This window comes from Antechinus flavipes, chromosome 6, assembly GCF_016432865.1.
Source record: "Antechinus flavipes isolate AdamAnt ecotype Samford, QLD, Australia chromosome 6, AdamAnt_v2, whole genome shotgun sequence".
NCBI lineage: Eukaryota > Metazoa > Chordata > Mammalia > Dasyuromorphia > Dasyuridae > Antechinus > Antechinus flavipes.
The window spans coordinates 205,577,547-205,603,036 of record NC_067403.1 but is presented as its reverse complement, the minus strand read 5'-3'; the positions used below and the strand labels follow the sequence as shown (position 1 = coordinate 205,603,036).

Genomic DNA, 25,490 nt, shown 5'->3' with positions numbered 1-25,490 from the left:
CCAATCGGAGGCAGATGGGGGCGGTGACTATCGCCATGGCAGCGGAGGAGGGCACGCTAGCGGCGGCGGCGGCTGGACGGCAAGAGAGAGGGCCGGCACAGCCGCAGCAGGGGAGCGAGCGCGAGCGCGAGTGCGAGCAGGGAGCTGCTGCTCCGGACCTGGGGACCCGACGTGACCGCGCAGACGAGAGCCTGTGCCCACACGGAGCCTTCCGGCGAGGTGAGGCCGGTGGTCTGCCAGGGGTGGGTGAGACGGAAGCTCTCTCCTCTTCCGTCCTTCATCCTGACCCCTTCTCATTCGCTCTCGTGCGTGGAGTGGTAAAAGGGGCTCTCTGGCCCTGGCCGCCCCCCAGGCTGGACGCGGGGAGACCAGGGAGAGGGTGAAGGGTGCCCTTCCAAGGTGCTCATTCCTGCACTTGGGCTGTGGGTAGGGTGGGGCATTCAGGCTCCCCCAGCTTTAAGGATGCTGCAAACCCCAGGCAATCCTCCCCTCCCCCCAGAGCAAAGCCGGGCCCACATGGTCACCGTATTGTTTCCCTCTTATTTAAATCACCCCAAAACTAAGGAGAGGGAAATATCCACACTAATTTGGGAAGGTCCCTATGGAGAAAAATCTGCAAAATGATGACTCAGGGTAAACGTCGAATCCCGGTGGGGAAAGTTGTCTTTCGGGGCTGCACCTGTTAGTTGGGTTCGTCGGGCAGCCCCTGGCTGGTGTCTGGCCACCCGGCCTCAAGAAACCCTAAATGTTCATTTAAACCATTGAAGGCGGGCTCGAATGTGGTAGGATATTTTGGAAAGTTTCGACCCAACTCTTGAAGTTGGGTAATGTCGCCTTGCACAAGTGTAGACTGTTTCACTTTGCCATATTGCAAGGCTTTGGTTGATGTAGCCCCATAAGCAAGAAGCCACAGTTCTTGCTTGTAGCAAAGGAGTGGTTAACTGGGAAACATTTTTTGAACAATGTTTTTTTTTTTTTTGGTGGGAGATTGTAATCTTGTAATCTTCCCCGTATTGGAGGGTTTTAACGATTAAGATTGCTTAATAAATGGGGTGATCTGGGTTGGATCCATCCGTTTGGCTCTGTTTTGAAATTTACTTGATTTTAAAATCGTTTCCCTCATGAATTCTTTTAATTGCAATAGTGCTTAGATTGTAATGCGGCAGCAAAACTTGAATTCAAATCCAGTTTCAGATTCTTACTAGCTTTATGATCCTGGGCAAAACCTCTGTTTCAGTTCCTTTGTAATATAAGAATAAACACATTTTCTTCTTAGGATTGTTGTGGGAATCAGATGGGATAATATTTGTAAAAGCTCCAGGCACATAGTAGGCATATTCCCTTTCTCCATGTATTGCTCTAGAAACACCGCTAACTTGAACTTACCTAAACGTTTCATATTGAGTGTTGAGCCTTGCTTTTTGACAACGTAAACGACAAACACATGTTTTGTAGTTAAGTGTTTTCTAAGGGATTGGCATTTTAATTTTTGTTGTTGTTTTGGCCTTTGATTTCATAGTGTAAGAACTTTCTTTTTCTTTTTCTTTTTCTTTTTTTTTTTTTGTTTTATTTATTTAATCATATATTTAGTATTTCCCCCATTTAATTCAAAATATATATTTTTTAACTTAGAAATTCTTTGTGAGGAAACTCTTCCCCAGTGCAGATCAGTAGCTAATAGGTAATTTATCTGTCACCAAAGAACTGACAAACACTGTGAGGACAGGGACTAGGTGTTAAGGCTTCTTTTGTATTCCTTAAAGTGGCAACCGTGGGGCTATTGATGCTGAAATGAAATTTCCTTTCTGTGTATTCATGATTAATTGCATAAATGATGGCATGGAAAATTCAAAAGAATGTAGGTGTGAATGGGTGTCTATAATTGTAGTCCCTATAAGTTTACTTTCTTGTTTTTACCAAGGTTAATACTAAAATAAGGTTAGTACACACCATTTGTAATGGGAGAGTGGGTAGCAGAAGAAATTAAATTTTTAAAAAAATTTGCTGTAGATAACTCTCGAATTAGACAACCTGATGGTTCAGAACTTCAAGAATTTAGGCTATGTTAACATGTGACATGGTGAAGACATAGGGTAAATTTGTTAATTGTGGCCTAGAACAGTTTTTGAGATATTTAAAATTTTTTTAATGTTTTTTTAAAAATTTTAACTAACATGTCAATATTCAGAACATACAAAGAATAAAAAAAGAATCGTGGAGGATACTGAAAATTTCCAGTGTTCAGCTTATTTCCTTTAAAAACATATATAATTCAATATGTTAATTTTGAAGTTATCCCTCTGAACCTCCTTTTCTTTTCTGTGTTTTTTTAAAAAAAAACAAAACACTTCATTGATGCTTCTATTTATTTTCCTTTTTTACTATCCCTGTCCCTGCCTCCTCTTAGCTCTCAATTCACTTTCCCCTCATTAAAAGCAAAAGCCTTCAAACTCTCCTTTATAACAAATTAGCATAGTCAAAACAGATTCACACATTGGGCATTTGCAAAAATGTATTTTTTTTCCCAAAAGGAAACAGTTTCTTTTGAAGATCTCTCAAAAGGAGGAATCCATCACTTTTTAGAGGAACCTTTTCCATTTGGGGACAGCTTTAATAATTAGGAAGTTTTTCTTTATATCAAGTATAAATTTACTTCTTTGTAACTTCCCTTCATTACTCCTGGTTTTGTTCTTTGTGGCCAAATAGAATAAGTCTATTCTTCCTACAAACTCCAGGCCTTCAATTAGTTGTAGATAGCTATTAGATTCCTATTGAGTCTTCTCCAAAGAAGATTTTTATAACTTAAAAAGGAGTTCAGAGGAGTGGACTTGGATAATCAATATGGATATCAGTGGAGATTGCCTGCTTAGGATTTTTTTGACTTGTTTCCTCTGGGCTTGGAGAGGGAGTTAAAGATAAGGTATATATTACTTAGGATTGTTGGTCACTAAGACTTTCATTTGCCCATAACTTGTCCAGGTGTGCTAAGTATTCTGTGAAGTTTTTGTTCCCTTCCTTCTAATCCCCTTCCCTCCTTTTCTTCTCTTTTCTCTCTTCCTTCCTCCTTCCCTCCTAACTTCTTTGTTAAAATGATCTCTTTAGAAATAGACTAGTATAGTGAAAAGGTCATACATAGGATTAAAAACCAAGGGGATAAAAGTTATAGTCTCACTTTTGCCAAATCAAATTTCTGACTTGGGCAAGTCATTTAAATTCTCTTTAGTTTTCTCAGCTAAGATCCTTTCCAACTTTGAAATTCTATGATGTGAATTTAAGCCATTGGGAAATGAGAGAGCAGCTGTACATGAATTTTTGGCAGGTTTTAAACATACTATGTTTTTGTTATCTCAAGGACAGGATATGTAAATATTGATGACCTTATATATTTACAAAGCAGGTTGATTAAATGTTACAGATATGTTCTGATATAAAGATATTGTAGTAACACTGATAAAAACAACAAAACAAATTGTTGTTGATTAAATGCTATTTAAGCTTGGAGGAAAAAAGATAATCTCTTAAATACCTACTGCCAACAGAGTTGGTCAGAGATCCTAAAGCTTCTGTAATAGTTATAATCATTTTATATTATAACACTTTAAGATTTTGTTCAGCACTTTCCTTTATCTGCTTGATACAAAGATTGATCACATTACATTATAGTGCATGGCATAAAGCTAGTTGTTATATATTGAGCCTAATTTTACTGTTTTCCCACCTCCGTTTTAAAATTGAGCTGGGATCTTATTTGCTTATATGTTTCCTCATACCTACACGTCGGGAAATCAGAATCAAGAGTCCTGATAGCTTCTACTTCCTATTGATCAGCATAAGGAGGCTTTTTGCTTCTTCTTAGATTGAGTATTAAGAGTATCATCATTAATGTTAACATTTAATACAAAATCTGGGTCTCTGTTACTCAGTTAAAATCATAGATAGATCCAGAAAGTAGTGATAGTGGTAATATTTGGAAGGAAGACACTTGGGTATCTTATGCTCTGCAACTGCCATTTCATCCTGCCTTTATCTTCCAGAAAATAATCACATTTACTCTCATTAAATAAAACATGTTATGATTTTAAAATTATCTAATTCTGAATTTCTGCAGGTATAGTCTACTGAGGAATCAATTAATTCTTCATCATCATTGATCCCTTCAATTAGTTGAAGGGAATCAAGACAGCAAATGGTTATTTGTTGGAATTGACTAACTCTTATCTTGTGACTCAATTCTGGAGCTAGTTCATTTTTCTTTGTATTCTGTTATGGGTCTAATCTGAATTCTGTCTTGTAAGAAAAATTTATTCAGTTGTGGGAACTGGAAGAAACCCCATTTGCATTGTTTGAACTTAGCCTTACATGGCTGGGGAAATGGACCACCTCTGTCTGCTGCTTAAGAGACCCTTATGTCTTTTAAGAGTCTCATAGGGTTATGTTATATCAGGTTATGTTAACCAGAAATCCAGTGAGATGCAGATTGATGCAAGGTATTTTCACACAATTGTATATCTCAAGCAGTTTATATGTCTTATCTGAAAACTAGCCCTGTACTGATTACCTATTTCCATCTTCTTTTGATTGTTCACAGACACTAGGAGGGAAGTGGGGATACTTCTTTTTCTGAATTCAGGGAATTGCATCTATTCACTGCACCTCTCCCAATTTGGAAAGTGCCTAATCCTTCTTCCAATTAGGAATCAGATTACCTAATGTTATATTATTTCCTTTAATCGATCTCATTTGATTGATGACCAAAATTGGCTGGTCACATTATACTCATTAGTCTGTATGCTTAAATTAGGTTGATCTTTGGACAGTAGACATAACCTGTCACTTGTTCTTGAAGTCCTTCTTGATTGGTAAAACCTGGTGGAACTTGTGTTTGATGGCACAGCATTGGACAATCCAAGATCACTTGTAAGCTATGGAGAGGAATTGACTTTGGACTTTATGGATAAAATGCCAGGAATACTCTAAAAAGATTCCTGGGCCTGACCAAATATATATAATGCTGCAGATGACTCACTTTTAAAAGTACTTAGGGATTGATTTTTAATCTATCTCAATGAAAAGAGGATTGAAAAAGAAGAAGGCAGCCTTTTACCAGGGCCATGCTTTTGCTGAAAAGTTATGTGGTTATTTGGCAGTGATTGTGTCTTTTATCATCTTTAGAAAATAAGATCTTAAGGTCTCTTTGAGAACTTTTGAATTGATTGCCTGACATGGGAGATAGTGGCTTAGAACTGCTCAACTTGGTGTGCCCTTATCAGAGAAGGTGCTATGCAAAATAGAATTGAAGTAGCTCAAAAGAAATGTGAGATATGCAAAGTTAAATCCTCTCTCAATGTTCATATGAACTATTTCAGCCAGATTTGTGGTAGAGCATTCTGAGCTCATTGCTCAATCAGCCACAGTTAGACAGGTTGTACACCTTGATTCTAACGTAGTGATGTCATTTTGGTCCTCTTTGAGAATGAAGGATAACAATCAACTAACCAAAACAATATTTTTAAAAAAGAATTTATGAACCCATCAAAATTATCTTTGATGAAATATGAGAAGAGAATGGACTTAATTTTTTAAAAAAATTTTTGAAAAAATTTTTTTTGGCTGAGGCAGTTGGGTTAAGTGACTTTTCCAGGGAAAACGGGGACACTGATGCATTGTTGGTGGAGTTGTGAACGAATCCAGCCATTCTGGAGAGCAATCTGGAATTATGCCCAAAAAGTTATCAAACTGTGCATACCCTTTGATCCAGCAGTGTTTCTATTGGGCTTATACCCCAAAGAGATACTAAAAAAGGAAAAGGGACCTGTATGTGCCAAAATGTTTGTAGCAGTCCTGTTTGTAGTGGCTAGAAACTGGAAAATGAATGGATGCCCATCAATTGGAGAATGGCTGGGTAAATTGTGGTATATGAATGTTATGGAATATTATTGCTCTGTAAGGAATGACCAGCAGGATGAATACAGAGAGGCTTGGAGAGACCTACACGGACTGATGCTAAGTGAGATGAGCAGAACCAGGAGATCATTATACACTTCGACAACGATATTGTATGAGGATGTATTCTGATGGAAGTGGATTTCTCTGACAAAGAGACTTAACTGAGTTTCATTGGATAAATGATGGACAGAAACAGCTACACCCAAAGAAGGAACACTGGGAAATGAATGTGAACTATTTGATTTTTGATTTTCTTCCTGAGTTATTTTTACCTTCTGAATCCAATTCTCCCTGTGCAGCGGGAGAACTGTTCGGTTCTGCAAATGTGTATTGTATCTAGGATATACTGCAACATATTTAACATATATAGGACTGCTTGCCATCTTGGGGGGGGGGAGGAGGGAGGGAGGGGAAAAAACGAAACATAAGTGATTGCAAGGGATAATGCTGTGTAAAAATTATCCTGGCTAAATGACGGACAAAAGCAGCTACACCCAAAGAAAGAACACTGGGAAACGAATGTAAACTATCTGCATTTTTGTTTTTCTTCCCGGATTATTTATACCTTCTGAATCCAATTCTCCCTACGCAACAAGAGAACTGTTCGGTTCTGCAAACATATATTGTATCTAGGATATACTGCAACATATCCAACATATATAGGACTGCTTGCCATCTAGGGGAGGGGGTGGAGGGAGGGAGGGGAAAAAAATCGGAACAGAAACGAGTGTCAATATAATGTAATTATTAAATAAAAAATTAAAAAAAATTATCCTGGCATGGATTCTGTCAATACAAAGTTATTATTAAATAAAATTAAATTTAAAAAAAAAAAAAGTGACTTTTCCAGGGTCACACAGCTAGGAAGTGTTAAGTGTTTGAGGCCAGATTTGAACTCAGGTCCTCCTGACTTCGAGGTTGGTGCTTTATCCATTGCACCACCTAGTTGTCCCTGGACTTATTTTTACTTGGTATTTTTTATTTTATTTTATAATAACTTTTTATTGACAGAACTCATGCCAGGGTAATTTTTTAATAACATTATCCCTTGCACTCACTTTTGTTCGGATTTTTCCCCTCCCTCCCTCCACCCCCTTCCCTAGATGGCAAGCAGTCCTATATATGTTAAATATGTTGCAGTATATCCTAGATACAATATATGTGTGCAGAACCGAACTCTTGTTGCACAGGGAGAATTGGATTCAGAAGGTATAAATAATCAAGGAAGAAAAACAAAAATGCAAATAGTTTACATTCATTTCCCAGTGTTCTTTCTTTGGGTGTAGCTGCTTCTGTCCATCATTTATCAATTGAAACTGAGTTAGTTCTCTTTGTCAAAGAAATCCACTTCCATCAAAATACATCCTCATACAGTATCGTTGTTGAAGTGTATAATAATTTCCTGGTTCTGCTCATCACTTAGCATCAGTTCATGTAAGTCTTGCTAGTCCTCTCTGTATTCATCCTGCTGGTCATTTCTTACAGAACAATAATATCCTGGACTTATTTTTAAAGGGAATTTTCTGTCTTTTTTTTTTTTTTTTAAACCTCAGTAGCAAAAATATCTAATGAAGAAAAAGGAACTGAATAATACACAACATTTACTGAATATATCCAGAGAAGAGTAATCTCCTACAATTCCAGAAGTGCTTTATTCTGTTAGGAAGCTTTTCTTGACTGTGAGTCTAAATTTACCTTTTTGCTTTTTCTACCCACTACCCCTGGTTCTTCCCTGAGGTAAATTGGAACAAATCTAGTCCTTTCTCCATGTGATAACTCTTGAAAATGGTTATTGTGTTCCCTCCTGAGTTCTTTTTTTTTTTTCCTCTCTCTCTCCAGGCTAAGTATGACCAGTTCCTTCAGCTGATCCTCATATGACAGTGCCCTTCACCATCCTGCTTGCCTTTCTCTGAACATTCTCTCATTTATTAATATCCATGGTATCCAGAACTGATCACAAGACTCCAGATGAAGTGTATTGAGGGGAGAGTACATTGGAACTATCACCTTCCTATTTCCTATTCCTTCCAAATGTAGAAGACCTTTTTTGACTTATTACCTTTTTTGACTAATACATCACTCTACTGACTCATTTTGGATTTGAAGTTCTTTATTTTTTTAAATCTGAAAAAAATCATTTGTCCATATCTACTCTTGTGGGACTTTTCCAGTTTTCCATGATCTTTCAGACAATACTAACAGTGGCTCATAATTACATCTTCTGGTCCTTTAAGGACATGAGTATGTTGTTCATCTGAGTCAGGTGTCTCAATAAGGGCAGATTGATATGCCCTTATATTCTCCTAGTTTATGTTGAGTTAATACTCAGGAGCTGATTCTCTCTTGTCATTCAGAATTGTTGTTTTAATCTTTTATCATTTCTACTCCAAGAAAAGATCCTATTCTTTTCTTTAGACTCCTCTTTCTCCCAATATATCTAAAAAAGAAGAACCCAAAGTCAGTCCTTTTTATTGTCTTTAGTTTATCTCTCCAGTCTTTGCTCATTCTGAGTTTTATCATTCTTGATATATTTTTTTTAACAAGACTGCTGGATGTTTTAAATTCATTTTTTGTTGCATGGCCTTGATTATATCTTCTGTATCTTTCTTTTCAAAACATAATCTAAATTGGTTGTCAGATTTCCTTTGCATCCCTATTTGTCTCTGAATATAATCATTTTTCCTCCTCAATAGAATTGTTTCACTTTGTGTCTTCAGGATTATCTTGAGCATTTTTATGCTTCTAAGTTGACTTCCTCTGATTCTACCTAGCTTTTTTCTGAACTCTTTGAAATCTGCTTTCACAAAATCTAGTGTGCAGGTCATACACTCCCTGGATTCCTCTTTTCTATCACAAACTCTAAGAAAAAATAGTCATTTTGCCGTAAGGATCTCATTTTCATCTCAGCAACTGGTTTGTCATGTTAGTGAGACATAGATCTAGAACATAATGTCCCTTTGTTGGTTTCTCTACCTTATGAATGATGGAATCATAACTAAGGCAAATCAAGTAGCTATTTACTAATTTGCTTTTTTTGGGCAGAGAGAGCTAGCTATAGATATCTCTAAAGAGGCTGTCTCATTGAAGTTCCACACACTTCTAAATCAGACCATTGTGCCAGACTTGTTATCCATTCACAAACTCCTCATTTCTTCTTTCTTTGTAGATGATATATCTATAAAAAAGTCTATTAAAATCATTTTTGCTTTATTCTGCTTTGACATTCAATCAGAGATTCTCTGTCCTAATTTTCTTCTCTGGTTCATGTGGAGTATACTAATTTTTAAAATAATAGCCTTTTATTTTCAAAATAGATGCATAGATAATTTTCAACATTCATCCTTGTAAAACTTTGTGTTCCAAATTTTTTGCTCCTTCCCTTCCTCTATCCCCTTCCCTAGAAAGCAAGTAATCCAATATATGTTAAACCATGTGCAGTTCTTCTATATATATTCTCTCTCTTTTTTTTTTAAGGGAATAGCAATGTTTTTGTTTTTTTTTAATAACTTTTTGTTGACAGAACCCATGCCAGGGTAATTTTTTACAGCATTATCCCTTGCACTCACTTCTGTTCCGATTTTTCCCCTCCCTCCCTTCTGGGATGTAAAATTTCCCCTCCAGTTTTCTGCTTCCCTTCTAATCTTGTCTGCATTGGTTTTACTTATACGAAATCTTTTAAATTAAATTAATATAATCAAAATTATCCATTTTGCATTTCATAATGTACTCTAGTTCTTCTTTCGCCATTCCTTCCTTCTCCACAGATCTGAGAGTAGACTCCATTGTTCTTCTAATTTGTTTATAATATCACTCTTTATGTCTAAATCATAAATCACCCTTTTTACCTATTTGGTTTCTTTTGAATAAGGTATATCCATCTAGATCCATAATCCAATCTTAGGTTTCATTCTGCCAAATTGTAGTGAAACTTAACATGATCAAATTTATTTAACTCCTTAAATCAAGACTCTCTAGTTACTCCTTTTTGTTGCCTAAACTCCCAGAATTTGTGTATAAGATATTTGAATCTCTATGTGGTTAAATTAGCTGTTTTCCTTTTATTTTCAAGGCCAGCTTCGTACTTTAAAAGTTTTTTTTCTTTTTTTCATTTCTTGTTTTTTGATAAAATTTTGGTGATAGTTTCAATTTTGTAAGAGAAATTGTGAGAGAACTTTTCTGTGGATATTTGGAGAATTAACTGTCAGAGAGAAAGATCTGAGAAACTATAATTGCTCTCATCTTTATAAGAGTCCTATGACAACTGACTTGTTGGGACTATGGTTCTAATGTTAAGGTTGAGTCAGTAGTGAGAGACACTGTGGCTTCAATCTGATACATTGTGGAAACATTTATCTTTCTGTGTCTCCCTTCCCCTCCCCCAAATTTGTTACTGTTTAGTTAAGCTAATGAAACTAGGGTTTGAGAATGAGATGAGAATTTGTGGGGAAAAATTTTATTTAAATATGATTGGGATTTTAGAGCTAATTAATGAGAATTTCTGTATATGTGGGAATTTATTTTATATAGTTTCAAAATATATCTATTGATTGCTCTTGAACCCAATGAGAGGAATTAAAATACTACATTTTAATTCAGTAACAGGTAAATTATTTAGAATTTGGTTTAAACCCTAGAGATGTTAGACCCCTTTCAAAAGTCCTGAGCCAACCAGACCAAAATGTGAATTAAAATGCCATCGTTAATGATAATTTGTGGTTTTCTAAATTAAATTGTGGCAGTCAGAAATCCCTTTATATTTGAGTTGACTCCACTGCTTACAAATGGGTACCATAAGAATGACTGAACAGGACTGATTAGGAATAGTACTGAAACTATGGAATCTTGGATTCTTTTATATGTGGAGAGTAGCATGAAGTCTTGTGATGTGAGACTATATGACTGTAATCATACACATTTGGGTTGTGAGAATTCAACTTTTTATAGTTTCACTTAATATTCTCTATTTTGGCTTCTTTACATTTATGAGGGAAGAATTAATTTTCACTTTGCATTCTTCTAGAGCATCTGAATGCCTTGAATTAAAAATGGGATCTTCAAAATTTTGCTGATATTTTAGATGATCATTATGTAACCTTGTTAGACTGTATTGGGATAACTAATAACAATCTTTAGTGTCAAACTGTACACATTACTACATGGTAAATTCAAAAAATAATTTTTTAAGTTGAATATTTTATAATTATAATGATTAAATTTGACACTAAAGAGGAGAAAAACTATATAAGATAATGTCCTAAAATGTTGAATATTGCATATGATGTGAGATAACTTTGATATCTTGGTTAGTTTTGTTGAATTTTTTATTTTGTTACAGAGGATAGCTCATGGTAGAGGTGGAAAGAGGGATAAATCTGGAAATGAACATAATGTAAAAACAAATTGAATAATAAAAAAATTTCAAATCCTATGCCAATTAAAGAATTTCAAATCCTTCAATTATAGATATTATTAATATAATTTAAAGATGTTATAGCATATGCATTGATCTTGAAATATATGCATTGAAATATATTCAACTTATTGTATTATTATTGTAATTTATTCTTTTTCAGATGTGGTGGAGAACCATAGAACTACAATGTTATTTTTTTTTAGTTAATTGTCTCCTAACTGGTTTAGAAGCTGTGCCTATAGACATAGACAAGACAAAAGTAAAAGATATTCCTAATGTGGAAGGAGAAAAAATAGAAACTCCAGTAAGTAAAATGAATTCTATTACAATTTAAATATAGTTAATCTTGAAAAAATTGAAATCATTGCATTCATTATTAATATCTTCAGCTTATTAAATATCATGTTTTGAATTTAGCAATCATCCCTGAGCAAATCCAGAAAAAACTCATCTCTGTTATCTCTGGCTTTGGGTTAAGAGGGCACCCTGAATATAAGAATGTACAGAAAACTGGACAAATGCTGAATATTGCTTCAGGTTTATTAAGAACAGGTAGTATAGCAATGTTTCAGGGTTGTTTAGATTGCCATCCACTGAAATGATGACAGTGGATGGGTAGAGGGTAGCAAGTATGTCTCATTGATTTCATCTTAATTATTTTCTCTGTATAAACATGGAGATTAAGTCTATTGGGTACATAGGGCAGTAACATGAGGGTAGATAAGCCCTCATATTCTGCTGTACTTAGTTATTTTAGCCAAAGGGCAACAGAGCCCTGCTGAGCCTGCTGCTGTAGCAGCTTGCTGATGGGAGAAAATCATTTCCCACTGTTGCTTGTTATACTATTAGCAACTCTGTTAATTTCTTTTGCAGCTGCATAAGCACCAATTTTATAATTCAGGAACTGTAGCTGTTCCTAAACCTCAGATGCTAATCTATTTAAAATATAAACTGCTTCCAAATTTAGGAGGAGATTTTAAAAAAATTAATCTGAAGTTGGCATATATGTACTGTTAAATATGACAGAGATACTCTATAGTGAAGCTATTCTAAAGAGATAAACATGGATTTCTTACATTGCCAATCATAGATAACATTAATCTCCACATTAGTATGAAGAAAGAAAAAGAATACTTGAAGTATTCTACTTTTATTGTCTTGTAAGTCTAAATTATTTTGTTTTTCTAGATAGTATGGACAAGCAGCATGTTTCTGTGCAATGAAAAGGGTATTGGTGGAATGATGACTAAAGTTTTAATTCTGGCTCTCATACTGACTAACTGTATGACCTTGGACACTTCAAATCAAATTCCTGAGCTTGTTTTCTCCTCTCTAAAATGATGGGGTTGGACTAGATGACCTTTGAAGTAATAACTTTATATAATCATTTAACTCTTATAGCTATGTCAATATACTACATAATAGTTTAGTGTTTCCTGAAATCTTATGGTTTCAGTGAGATAGCACATTCCATTTCGCTTTATAATTGGTACCTGTAACACAACTTTAATAATTTTAAAAACTAAGTGTGGTGAAACTCTTTAGAAAGAAGAGTATTTTATTTACTTTTCTGGGTTGCCATGGCATTTATTGATTTGTAAAAGTAAAAGAAAATGAGGAAGATCACAATACCATCATAAATTGGTATTTTAAAACTTTGATACTTGATGGGAAAAGTTTTCAATCAATATTGTTTATTTGAAGGATACTGGACTGTATTATGATGAGTATCTCAGGCAAGTGATTGATGTGTTGGAAACCGACAAACATTTCAGAGAAAAGCTCCAGAACGCAGACATAGAAGAAATCAAGGTAAGTATAAATATCTATGCAATTGAATTTATTTTAATGTCAACTTGTTTTTCTGTTAAATAAATCATCACAAATGATTGACAAGTTATGTACATGTAAAGTTGGCTAACTTTTAGAAAGTTCTTAACCAAATTTATTTAATTTGGAGGAAGAATCTGTTTTATGAGATCCCAGTTTTTGAAAATCTGATTGTAAAGTTAACTAGCATTTATTAAGCACTTACTCTGAGCCAAGCACTGTGCTAAGTGCCAGAGATACAAATACAAAGCAGATATAAATACAAGCAGAATGAAAGTCTGACTTTAAGGAACTTACAGTCTAATGGAAGACATCCATAAAAGAGAGCTGAAGAGCTGGGAGTGGGGGAGAATCATATAAGAGGAGCTCCAAAGAGAAATGAACACATGGTTGGTCTGGGCACTTTGCTAAAATAGAGGCATTGGGAGGAACCAGCCAGTCAAAGGAAAGGACTGCAGGGGCAGAATCTACTTCTGGTTTAAGAGGCCGGGTTTACAATGGTGAAAAATCTCCTGTGGCATGATAGAAAAAATTGGGAAGGTGAGAACCTGAACCTAGAAAAAATAAAGACTGGAAACAGTAACAGGAAATTAAAAAAATGCTTTGGAAAAATAATTATTACATATTGAATTGATAACTTATTTCTCATTATGTGATGACCGCATTAGTACCTGGATACTTTAAAATCAGTCAGGATAAGCAAAAGTCCTTGATCTTTATTCTTTGTGGATGTGAATGGAATGGCAATATGAAGTGAGAGGAATCAAGACACAAATCTGCCAGGAATGACTCTGGCTTTCTCACTCCAAACCACCTCCCTTGTCCTCTCCACCCTCTAAATCCTCCTCAGTCTCTCTATATGCCAACAGATCAAAACCTGCTCAGAGAATGGGCAGGGCCATTTTCCAAGTATATGCTAATAGAGTATTGTTCAATTGGTAATTATCCTTAAGTGCTTGGACCTCAGTGCTTCAACTCAGTTTCAGCCCGTTACATCTCCCACTTTCTTTTGTTTTAGAACACAGGTGGTCATGCTATCCCTGACTTCTCAGGGAGGTGAGAGTCCCCAAGGGGAGGTGATCACGCCCTCCCTGACTTCTCAGGAAGGGAGATGAAAAGCATCAAAGGGAAGTGGGGGTTGCTAGCGGGTTTCTGGGATGAAGGGTCTTATTAGAAACAGGTATGCACAAACCCATCAGCATGGGAGATATTACATAAGCACATAGCAATAACACACAGGTTATTAGCAGTGACTCTCCCCACAGTCAGTACAGACTCAATGTAGTATAACAAACAATATAAATCAACATGGGGTTATAAAAGATTTCCAGAAGTCCTAGAAGGAGGGTATGTAAACAACAGTCACACATATGCCTTCTTCAGCAACCAAGAGATAGTTCAAAACTAATCTATTAACCATTGCTTCACATGTCAGGAAATCCAGTGATCTCCGCACGTTTTTGAAGTCCTGCAACAGTCTTTTTATGTGTTATGGAATCCAGTGATTCCAGCAGATTTTGAAGTCCTGCAACAGTGTTATCATTTCTCAGAAAATCCAATGATTCCTGAGGGCTTTCAAGTCCTACAGCAGTGTTATCATGTCTCAGAGAATCCAATGATTCCTAAGAGTTTTCAAGTCCTACAACAATCTGATCATGTCTCAGAGAATCCAATGATTCCTGAGAGTTTTGAAGTCCAACAATTTTCCATGTCCATGAGTCAAACACCATAACTGCCATGCTCTTTCAGTGGTGGGCACAGTTAGCAACAGAACCACCCGATGTTTCTTGGATCTTCTCCTTCTTTTCAAAGGTCTGCTCCATCTCTCTCTGATGGACAAGGCAAATACGGCTTGTTGGCACCCATCTGATTCCTTCTCCACCTGTAGAGCTACAAGCAAACCCTCTCCTCCAAGCAGTTAGCCTATCTGGTCCCTTCCATTCACCACTTTCTGGGTCTTTCCACATCACCTGGTGATTATCTAAAGGTAGTGGAGCTGCTCGCACTGGACACTGCCCTTTTGGTGGGTTATATAACCTGTCTACTGGAGCCAGTGCATCTTAGTCAAAAATCAACAAGTTAATAGTATAAAGGGCTAGATTTAGAAGTTTTCTAGGGTTACCTGTGGCTCCCCCTTTCTTTTGTTTTTGGAGGAGCGTCTTAATGTCTCTGTTTCTCCTCTCTATTATTGTCTGTCCTTGAGGATTAAAGGGTATGCCAGTGGTGTGTAAAATCTTATATTGTGCACAAAAGTATACAGAATGTTTAGAAGTATATGCAGGTCCATTACTGATCACAAAATAGAAAATTTTGATTATATCAAATTAAAAAGCCTTTGTACAAACAAAACTAATGTAAACAAGAATAGAAGGGAAGCAACAAACTGGGAAAACATCTTCACAGTTAAAGGTTCTGATAAAGGCCTCATTTCCAAAATATATAGAGAACTGAGTCAAATTTATAAGAAATCAAGCCATTCTCCAATTGATAAATGGTCAAAGGATATGAACAGACAATTTTCAGATGATGAAATTAAAACTATTACCACTCATATGAAAGAGTGTTCCAAATCACTATTGATCAGAGAAATGCAAATTAAGACAACTCTGAGATACTACTACACACCTGTCAGATTGGCTAAGATGACAGGAAAAAATGATGATGAATAGTGGAGGGGATGCAGGAAAACTGGGACACTGATGCATTGTTGGTGGAATTGTGAATGAATCCAACCATTCTGGAGAGCAATCTGGAATTATGCCCAAAAAGTTATCAAACTGTGCATACCCTTTGATCCAGCAGTGTTACTTCTAGGCTTATATCCCAAAGAAATACTAAAGAAGGGAAAAGGACCTGTATGTGGCAAAATGTTTGTGGCAGCCCTGTTTGTAGTGGCTAGAAACTGGAAATTGAATGGATGCCTATCAATTGGAGAATGGCTGGGTAAATTGTGGTATATGAATGTTATGGAATATTATTGTTCTGTAAGAAATGACCAGCAGGATGAATACAGAGAGGCTTGGAGAGACTTACATGAACTGATGCTAAGTGAAATGAGCAGAACCAGGAGATCATTATACACTTAGACAACGATATTGTATGAGGATGTATTCTGATGGAAGTGGATTTCTTTGACAAAGAGACCTAACTCAGTTTTAATTGATAAATGATGGACAGAAGCAGCTACATCAAAGAAAGAACACTGGGAAATGAATATAAATTGTTTGCATTTTTATTTTTCTTCCTGGGTTATTTTTACCTTCTGAATCCAATTCTTCCTGTGCAACAAAAGAACTGTTTGGTTTTGCAAACATATTGTATATAGGATATACTGCAACATATCTAACATATATAGGACTGCTTGCCCTCTAGGGGAGGGGATAGAGGGAGGAAGGGGAAAAATAGGAACAGATGCGAGTGCAAGGGATAATGTTGTTAAAAAAAATTACCCTAGCATGGATTCTGTCAATATAAAGTTATTATAAATAAAATAAAATATATAATAAAACAAAAATAAATAAATAAAAAAAGAGAAGTATATGCAGGTCCATTATCTGTTTTTATTGCTTGTGGCACACCCATAATTGCAAAAAATGCTTGGATAAGGAATTCAGTGACCACTCGGCTGTCTCTTTTGCTGCTGGTATTGCAAAAATGAATCCTGAAAAGGTGTCTACCACAACCTGGATAAAAGACAGATGACCAAAAGATTTATAATGGGTCATATCCATTTGCCAAATTTCATTGAGTCTCAAACCATGAGGGTTCTTCCCTGGAGACAGTGTTGGAGCGTGGAAAGGAAGGCAGGCTGTACAGGCTTTTACTATGCTCCTAGCTCCCTCTCTTTTCTCTTTTCCTTTTCTTCAAGAATCCATCACCAATTATGTAATAGTCTGGTTATCTTTAATGGAGATTATGTGTAAATTTTCGAGCCATGGCTTATAAAATTGGCCACTCTAGGATAGTTTTACAGCACACATTAATTTGTGTATTAGTATAAAAGGTATATATCTTATCAGGTCTTATCCCAGATAATTGTACTGCTCACTTAATGGCCTTTAACAAAATTCTAGCCACAAGCACTGCGTAAGGAGTAAGGCTTTGTTCTGGTTGTGCTGGGAGGTTCATCCACTCTATCATACTGTCTCCATGATGAAGGGCTGCTGTGGGTGCCTCTTGTGTAGCAAAAACTGATATTTCTAAGGGTTTTCGAGTGACTCTTTCAACCACATTGGATAAAGCTAGTTCAACTTCTCTCAAAGCCTTTTGAGCTTCTTTTGTAAGCTGATGTGGTGAATTTAAAGCACTGTCTCCCCTTAAAATGTCATATAATGGTTTCAATTGATAGGTAGTTAAGCCTAACACTAGTCACATCCATTGGATATCTCCTATCAATTTCTGAAAGTCATTTAAGGTGTTTAGCTTCTCTGTTCTTAAGGACAGTTTTTGTACTGTAAGCACCTTAGGGTATACTTCATATCTTAAATATTGAAAAGGAGCATGTCTTTGAATTTTTTTCTGGAGCTATGTGCAATTTGTAGTTCCTTAGTGTTTCTATGGTCTTTTGTAGACATGCTTCTAACATTTGTTCCTCAGGTACACATCCCAATATATCATCCATGTAATATAATAACATTACTTTTGGAAATGCTTTTCTTACTGGAGTAAGAGCAGCAGCAACATACATTTGATACATAGTAGGGCTGTTTTTCATTCCCTGTGGCAAAACTGTTCATTCATATCTTTTATAAGGCTCAGTTAAGTTAACACTGGGCACTGAAAAGACAAATCTTTTCATATCCTCCTTATCTAGAGCAATAGAATAGAAACAGTCCTTAATGTCTATAACCCAAAGAGGCCATTCTCTGGGCAATTGAGTAGGAGATGGAAGTCCAGGCTGAAGAGTTCCCATAGTTTCCATCTGTTCATTTACTTTTCTTAAATCACTTAACATCCTCCATTTTCCAGATTTCGTTTTTATAATAAATACTGGGGAATTCCAAGGACTTAGAGAAGGTTGTAAGTGCCTTGGTCAAGTTGCTTCTGTACTATATCTAATAAGGCCTGAATTTTATCACTACCTATGGCCACTGTTCTATCCACACTGGTATATCAGTTTTCCATTGGATAGGAACAGGTGAAAGTGTTGGCAGGCCTTCAACAGCAGCCCTGCCTAAAAAACCGAAGTACTCATTTTTAATTGTTGTAAAATGTCTCTTCCCCACAGACTGATGAGGATTTTTTTCAACTATAAAAGGAGTAAAAACTCCTGTTTCGCCTTCAAAAGTCCATCTCAAAGGGGCAGCACTAACTTCAGCTGCTATTGATCCTCCTATGCCAGACATGTAGGTTTCTGCTTTAATCTTTGGCCAGTGACTGGGCCAGTTGGCACCTCTAATGACTGTATGATCTGCATCAGTGTCTACCAGTCCTTCCAGTGGTGTGCCATTTATATAGATGGTGAGCATAGGTCGGTCAGTGTAACAGTTGCTATTATATTCCTGGATTTTGTTGTTTGGAGTCAGAATCTGGGCGACTATTACCAGATTGCTTATTAGGAGTCTGTATCAGTAAACCTGATGCTACTACTTTTCCTGGGTGATAAGTCACACATTATCTACCATATTAGTGACTGGGATATTATCTACACATTCCCCAGTTTCCCACATCAATATATGGATGGACAGTGTTTTGTACGTACATTCAGGCAGTGAAATGGTCAAGCCTATTGTGCCTGGAGGCAAGGGATCCATAGACTGGAAAGGAACAGATTTCACCTCTCCAGGGGGTATCTCAGTTTTCCCAGCTGCAAACAACTCTATTCTCTCCAAATGTAATCCCTTTCTCCCATCAGCTGGCTTCCTGATTGATTGGTCATATCTGGGTACTGGACTTCTAGGCACTCTCTGGGTGTAGCATTGGCTGCCATCATGCCCCAAGTGTTTTATGTCTTGGGCCCTGGAGCTGGCCCCTCATCCTGTTTCCCTGAATCAGTCTACATTCTGAGGCCCAATGGAAGCCTCTGTTGCATTTTGGACATGGGGTATTGGGTCTTGTTCTCCCACCCTGTTTTCTCACTCTGTCTCTATGCCAACATTGAGCTTTCAGATGCCCTACTTGACCACATTGAAAGCATTGATGAGTCTCTCTGGAAGCCCCTTGCCAGAAGGGATCCTGTCTTCCCATATTAGGATCTTGGGAAGTCTGCTTATAACCTGGCTATAAAAGGCATTTGTGCCCACTGTGGCACAGTGTCTTATGATCTCCTCTAAAGGAGCATCCTTGCGCAGTCCTAGTATAATTCTTCTACAAGTCTCATTAGCATTTTCTTTAGCAAGTTGCCTTATCAAAATGTCTGTTACTGCATTTTCACCATTAATTCATATGATAGCTGTCTGCAGATGTCCCACAAAATCAGCAAAGGATTCATTTGGCCTTTGTGCTATTTTTGTGAAGGCCTCACCTTTGTCGTTTTTATTGTGAAGGGAAGCTCACGCTTTGATAACAGCAGTAGCAATTTGCTCATATGCTGCTATGGGATAATTAATCTGTACTGAAATGTCTGCATAAGAATCTACAGCTGTTAGTTGGTCATAGGTGATTGGAGTATGAACTCCACTTTGACTATTTTGTTGGGTTGTATCCTACAGAGCTCACTGTATTCAGAAAGCCACAATAAATTTTGTCCAGGTTCTAAGCATACTCTCGATACATTTCCAGTCACTAGGGGTTAAGACTTCATAAGCTAAATTCTGTAATAACATCTTAACATAAGCTGATGTAGCCCCATAAAGAGTGCAAAACTTTTTCAGTCTTTGAGGATTCTTTATCAAAAGGAGCATATTTTCTACTTTCTTGACCTGAAGAGTTAAACTATTGAATCACGAGATACATACCCAGTTTCAGATCACCTAAATTCTGCCCTTCTGTGGCTTTAAGTACTGCTTTTTGCAATTTACTCATAGGAGGGGGTGATTGCTGGGGGGAGGGGTGTGGAGGTGTTGGTGGCGTCACTGCTCCTCCCACTCCTCTTCCTCCCTCCATCCTGGAAAGTGGATCTCCTCTGTAGGCAGGGTTGAAGCTTCCTGGTGGGATGGAAAGTCACCACACCCTTGAACCTCACTTAAATCTCCATACCCTGTGGGGATATGGTCATTAATCTGTTCATTGTCTTTCCTCCGACTTCCTCATCTGGCTATTCTTGAAACTTTTGTTTTTTCTATAACTTGCAGGATTCTTTAAGGCCAATTGTATTATGCTGTATACATAGAATAAGAGGACCTTTATCATTGTAGTATTCACATAGTTGTTGTCCCACCAGTTCCCAATTATCTGAGGTAATTTCTTCTTCCTCTAAGAACCAAGGGAATGTGCATTCTAATGTCCTGATCACCAGAGTTTGGACTCCACCACCCCTGCCTTTGTTTAGCTACCGTGTATAAATATGTCATTGAGAACTTGCATTGGCTGCTGGATGCTGGATTCTTGAAGGATACCTCTAGGACCAAACCATGGATCCATTTGGTCCCAGTAAATCTCTCCCTTTCAAATAAAATATTAAAAACTCTCTAATCTCTATCTTGCCTCAGTTTCTCTGGCATAACAATTGAAGGGGCAGCAAAGAATTAAAATTGAAAGGGTATATGGAAAACTATCTTTTTGGTAGTGTGTCTTGTTCTTAGAGTTGTTCTTAAAGTTGTAAAGCAACCTTTTCCTTTTTGTTTAGTGAATATTTGTTAACAGTGTTTCTGATCATCACAGTGAAATGTTGGCTTAGTTTCGTCATTGCAAAATGAGCCAGGTACCTTCTTTGACTTAGCTAGCTGTTAATTTTTTTTTCACACTTAATAAATAATAGTGTTATAATACTGGAGTTGAAAATTGTGACTATGGGATCATGGACAAGAGAGAAAACATGATTATCTAAAAGGTTACAGAGCACATATCTTATACGTTTAAGAAATTAAAAAGACTCAAAGGAAACAAAAATGTGTTTGAAATTTGAAGTTGTTTATTTCAAACAATACTTAAAGGAGCAAAGGCATATCTTGTCTCTTTTCTAGGTTAGTTTTTGCCTATTCTGAATTCTATAGTTTGTTTTTTTTAACTAAATTAATATAATTCGAACATAATACTTCCAGGTATTATCATTGTTAAAGATGTCAAAGTTTGTAAGAATTATTTATATGAATAGCTTGATAAAATGATCTGACTTTTATCTTGTTACTTGAACTATGATGTCTTTAGTTTAATTTATATATTTTGTTAACAGAGTGGGAAACTAAGCAAAGAGCTTGATTTAGTAAGTCACCATGTCAGGACCAGACTTGATGAACTAAAGAGACAGGAAGTGGCAAGATTAAGAATGCTAATTAAAGCTAAATTGGATTCCATTCAAGGTAAGCACCTTGGTTAAGAAAGGTCAAGAGATCAAGAAAAATGATCATTTGATTGATAAAATGTTCGTTCATATTTTATCTCTAGATAAAAGAGATATATATCTCTAGGAATACTTAGTATTATTATTAGTGTAAGCATTGGTTTGGTTCACAATATCAGAGAAATCTCATGGTGAAAGAATCTTTAAAACTGTCTTACCCAATTTAGTCATTGATATTTACACTGTCACAATGCATCCTGATTGTTGGAGAATTAGGAATAATTTCATCTGTCAAAAATTAATTTTTTGCTAGATTTTTTTTTAATGTTTAAGCAAAATTAATAAAGTGAACTCTCGTGTTGTTGATTAGAGTCTCATTTTGTTATTTAAATATTTAGCAATCCTTTTTCATGGACCAAGAATTACTTAAATGAGTCTTATTTTTTGATTATTCTATTAAAAGTAAGAGAACTACTGCTTTATATTTTGCCCTCCAAAACTTTATATTTTTATTTAACTTAAAGTTAAAATTTTGAATTTAACCTTCTTATTTGTTGCCTAGGATTTTAAAAATTACTTTCAGCCAAATACATTAGTGTTCTAAACAGGTCATATGATGCATCATGTTATATAGGAGATATAAAAAATTAAAGGTTATGAGCTAAAACAAATCTTTATTCAAGTTTTAATTGTATACTCATGATGGTAAGGAAGTAACCTGAAGTTAAAGGGTCAAATTGGATCAGTACAAAAATTTGGACTAGATTTCCAAATAATCTTCTCTTTCTATATCCTTTAATCTTTCTTTAAAAGATTCAGAAGAATCTTGGTATATGTGTTCCAGGACAGATCCAGACTGTACTTCTTGCTGGCTTTTGTTTATGCTAGTCATGAGTTGCTCTGGTCAAAGAATTCTTCCTCCTGGTGGCTGTCTACTCTGATGATGACTTTTTCTATATGGATTCAATTTGACCTTGGACCACAGAAGCACACATTCTGTCCCTGATTACATACTTGAAGCCTCTCTGTCTTAATAAAATTTGTAATAACGGAAGAAACTTGGGTTCCTTTCTTCATTATGATAAAGTGTCCAATTAGAACTTGAGTTTTAGAGATTTATTTTAGCTAGCAACCTTTATTTATTAGATCTACTGCATAATATAGTGCATCATAAGACTTGTTTAGAATATATCAAGAAATATTTAAATTTTAAATGCCACATTATCAAATTTTAACTCTAAATTTTAAAATTTAATATGTCATAGCATCCAAACCTTCCTGTTGTTTGTGTATCATATATTTTTTGTGCTGAAGCACTTCTGCAATGTTCTCATCTATCCTTCTAGACAATAAATGATGTAGTTGGTTCTTGGGGAAAAAAGTCAAATTAGACTATTATTAAATAGAAAAGGAATTCTGATATTTGAATGGGATGTAAAGATACTATATTAACAACTGAAGTGAAAGTACTTAAGTGCAAATATAACCTGTACAACAGTATACAATGATTATAATAATGTGAAAGAAAATAACCCTCTCATGGTCCTGAACAAAAGATTGAAACCAATGATAGAGGTGGTCAACAGTGTCTCTATTAGGTCTGTATCCCAAAGAGGTCATCAGGGAAAAGGATCCACATGTGAATGAATATAGCAGCCTTTTTTTGTAGTTGTAATGCAGAAGGCTATAGATGCAATACGTTATCCAGTGAAGTTTTGTGCAGATAATTTGACTAGTGGTTTACATTGCCATAAGGGTGGGGTTTAGTAAGAAAAGGAGTTTATCTATTAGAAAATTATAATAGTGTACAAGAATAAAATTTACTTAAAACCCCTCTACTATATACATATTTATTGTAGCTAGAATTTTAATCAAAATAAATTTTATTCAAGTAAAAAATAAAATCAAAGTATTAATGAAAATATATCTAATGATCCTATGAGAAAAAGTGTTTGAAAATGCTTTGGCAATATTGTTTGACAAATAAAGATTAAGGATAGAGAGGCTAGCATATCTGGTTTGACCTGGGACCTGAAGATTATTCAGCTTTTTATTTTTTGAACAAGCTATTCTGATAATCAAATCTCTTTTAAAGGAACACTTTGCACTTTAGACTCAGGCATTATCTTAAACTAACCATGTCTAAAACTGAATTCATTATCTTTATCTCTAAGGCCCTCACCCACTTCTAACTTGCCTATTGTAGAGGGCACTACCATTTTACCAGTATGCTACCAGGCATAGTATGTTACCAAGACCCTTAGATTTCACCTTTACAGTATCTCTTGAATATTCTTCCTTCTGTTCTCTGATAGCACTGGTACACCTTGGTGCTAGCCTTCATCATCCTATAGCCTGCTTGCCTTATCTCTCACTCCATTCAGTCTCTAAATTGAATTTTTCTTGATAATAATAGCTTTTTATTTTCCAAAATACATGCAAAGATATTTTTTTAACATTCACCCTTGAAAAACCATGTTTTCCAAGTTTTTCTCCCTCTATCCCCCTTTCCCTTAGATAGCAAGTATAGGTTAAACATGTACAATTCTTCTAAATGTATTTCCACATTCCTCATACTGCACAAGAAAAATCAGATCAAAAGGAAAAAATGAGAAAGAAAAAAACAAGCAAGCAAGCAAACAACAATAACAAAAGTGAAAATACTATGTTGTGATCCACACTCAGTCCCCACAGCCTTCTCTTTGAGTACAGATGGCTCTTTCCATCACAAATCTATTTGCCTGAAACATTGTTGAAAAGAACCAAGTCAATCACAGTTGATCATCACATAATCTTGTTGCTGGGTACAAAATTCTCTTGGTTCTACTCACTTCCTTTAGCATCACTTCATGTGAGTCTCTCCAGGCTTTTCTGAAATCAATCTGCTGATCGTTTCTTACAGAACAATAATATTCCATAACATTCATATGCCATAACTTATTCAGCCATTCTCCAGTTGATGGGCATCCCCTCAGTTTCCATTTTTTTTACCACTACAAAAAGGGCTGCTACAGACATTTTTTCACATGTGGATCCTTTTCCCTTTTTTATGCAAATGATATACAAGATAAATAAGAAATAATTAACCAAGGAAGACACTGGAATTAAGAGAAGTTGGGAGAAGCTTCCTGTGGATGGTAGAATTTTAGCTGAGATACCAGGGGAAAAAAGGAAGTAGAGTAAGAGAGAGCACTCCAGCTATGATACATAATCAAAGAAAATGCCCATAGACAAGAGATTTTATATATGAGTTTTGAGCAATATGGAGCTACTGAAGTTTACTGCATAACACAGTCAGATCAGTGCTTTCAGAAGATCACTTTAACCTCATTTCAAAAATATATACAGGACTGACTCAAATTTATAAGAATACAAGCCATTTTCCAATTGATAAATGATCAAAGGATATGAACAGACAATTTTTAGAAGAAATTAAAGCCATTTCTAGTCATGAAAAAATGCCCTAAATTGAATAGAGAAATGCAAATTAAAACAACTCTGAGATTATTTTACACAGATTGGCTAAGATGACAGGAAAAGATAATGATAAATGTTGGAAGGGATATGGGAAAACTGGGACACTTATACATTATTGCTGGAATTGTGAACTGATCCAAATTCTGGAGAGCAAAAACCATTTTCTTTTTTTTCAGATACAGGCATAGATCATCAAGCTCTTTTGAAACAGTTTGAGCATCTAAATCATCAGAATCCTGACAAGTTTGAACCAAGAGACTTAGATATGTTAATCAAAGCTGTGAGTATCCTGTCCTGAAGGAAATCTTGTCTATCTCATTGTACTGAGATTTTATTATTTGTCAGGGAGCTCAGAAAGGCAGATTCAATTTTTTGGATAGTTTCTATGATATCTTACACAGTAATGGAACTTAATGTTTCATAAACACATAATTTCTTTTGTAT

At 35.9% G+C, this 25,490-nt stretch overlaps 1 protein-coding gene across 1 annotated transcript in view; it reads left to right on the top strand.

Moving 5' to 3' along the window:
* Positions 1-80: 80 nt before the first annotated feature.
* Positions 81-25,490, top strand: part of NUCB2 (nucleobindin 2) — a 46,147-nt gene continuing 20,737 nt past the window's right edge. The window contains exons 1-5 of the mRNA XM_051963895.1: positions 81-219; positions 11,520-11,663; positions 13,064-13,171; positions 21,462-21,588; positions 25,223-25,326. Of these exons, the coding sequence (XP_051819855.1) occupies positions 11,520-11,663; positions 13,064-13,171; positions 21,462-21,588; positions 25,223-25,326 (483 nt within the window). The 5' untranslated portion in view covers positions 81-219. The remainder of the gene's footprint in view (positions 220-11,519; positions 11,664-13,063; positions 13,172-21,461; positions 21,589-25,222; positions 25,327-25,490) is intronic.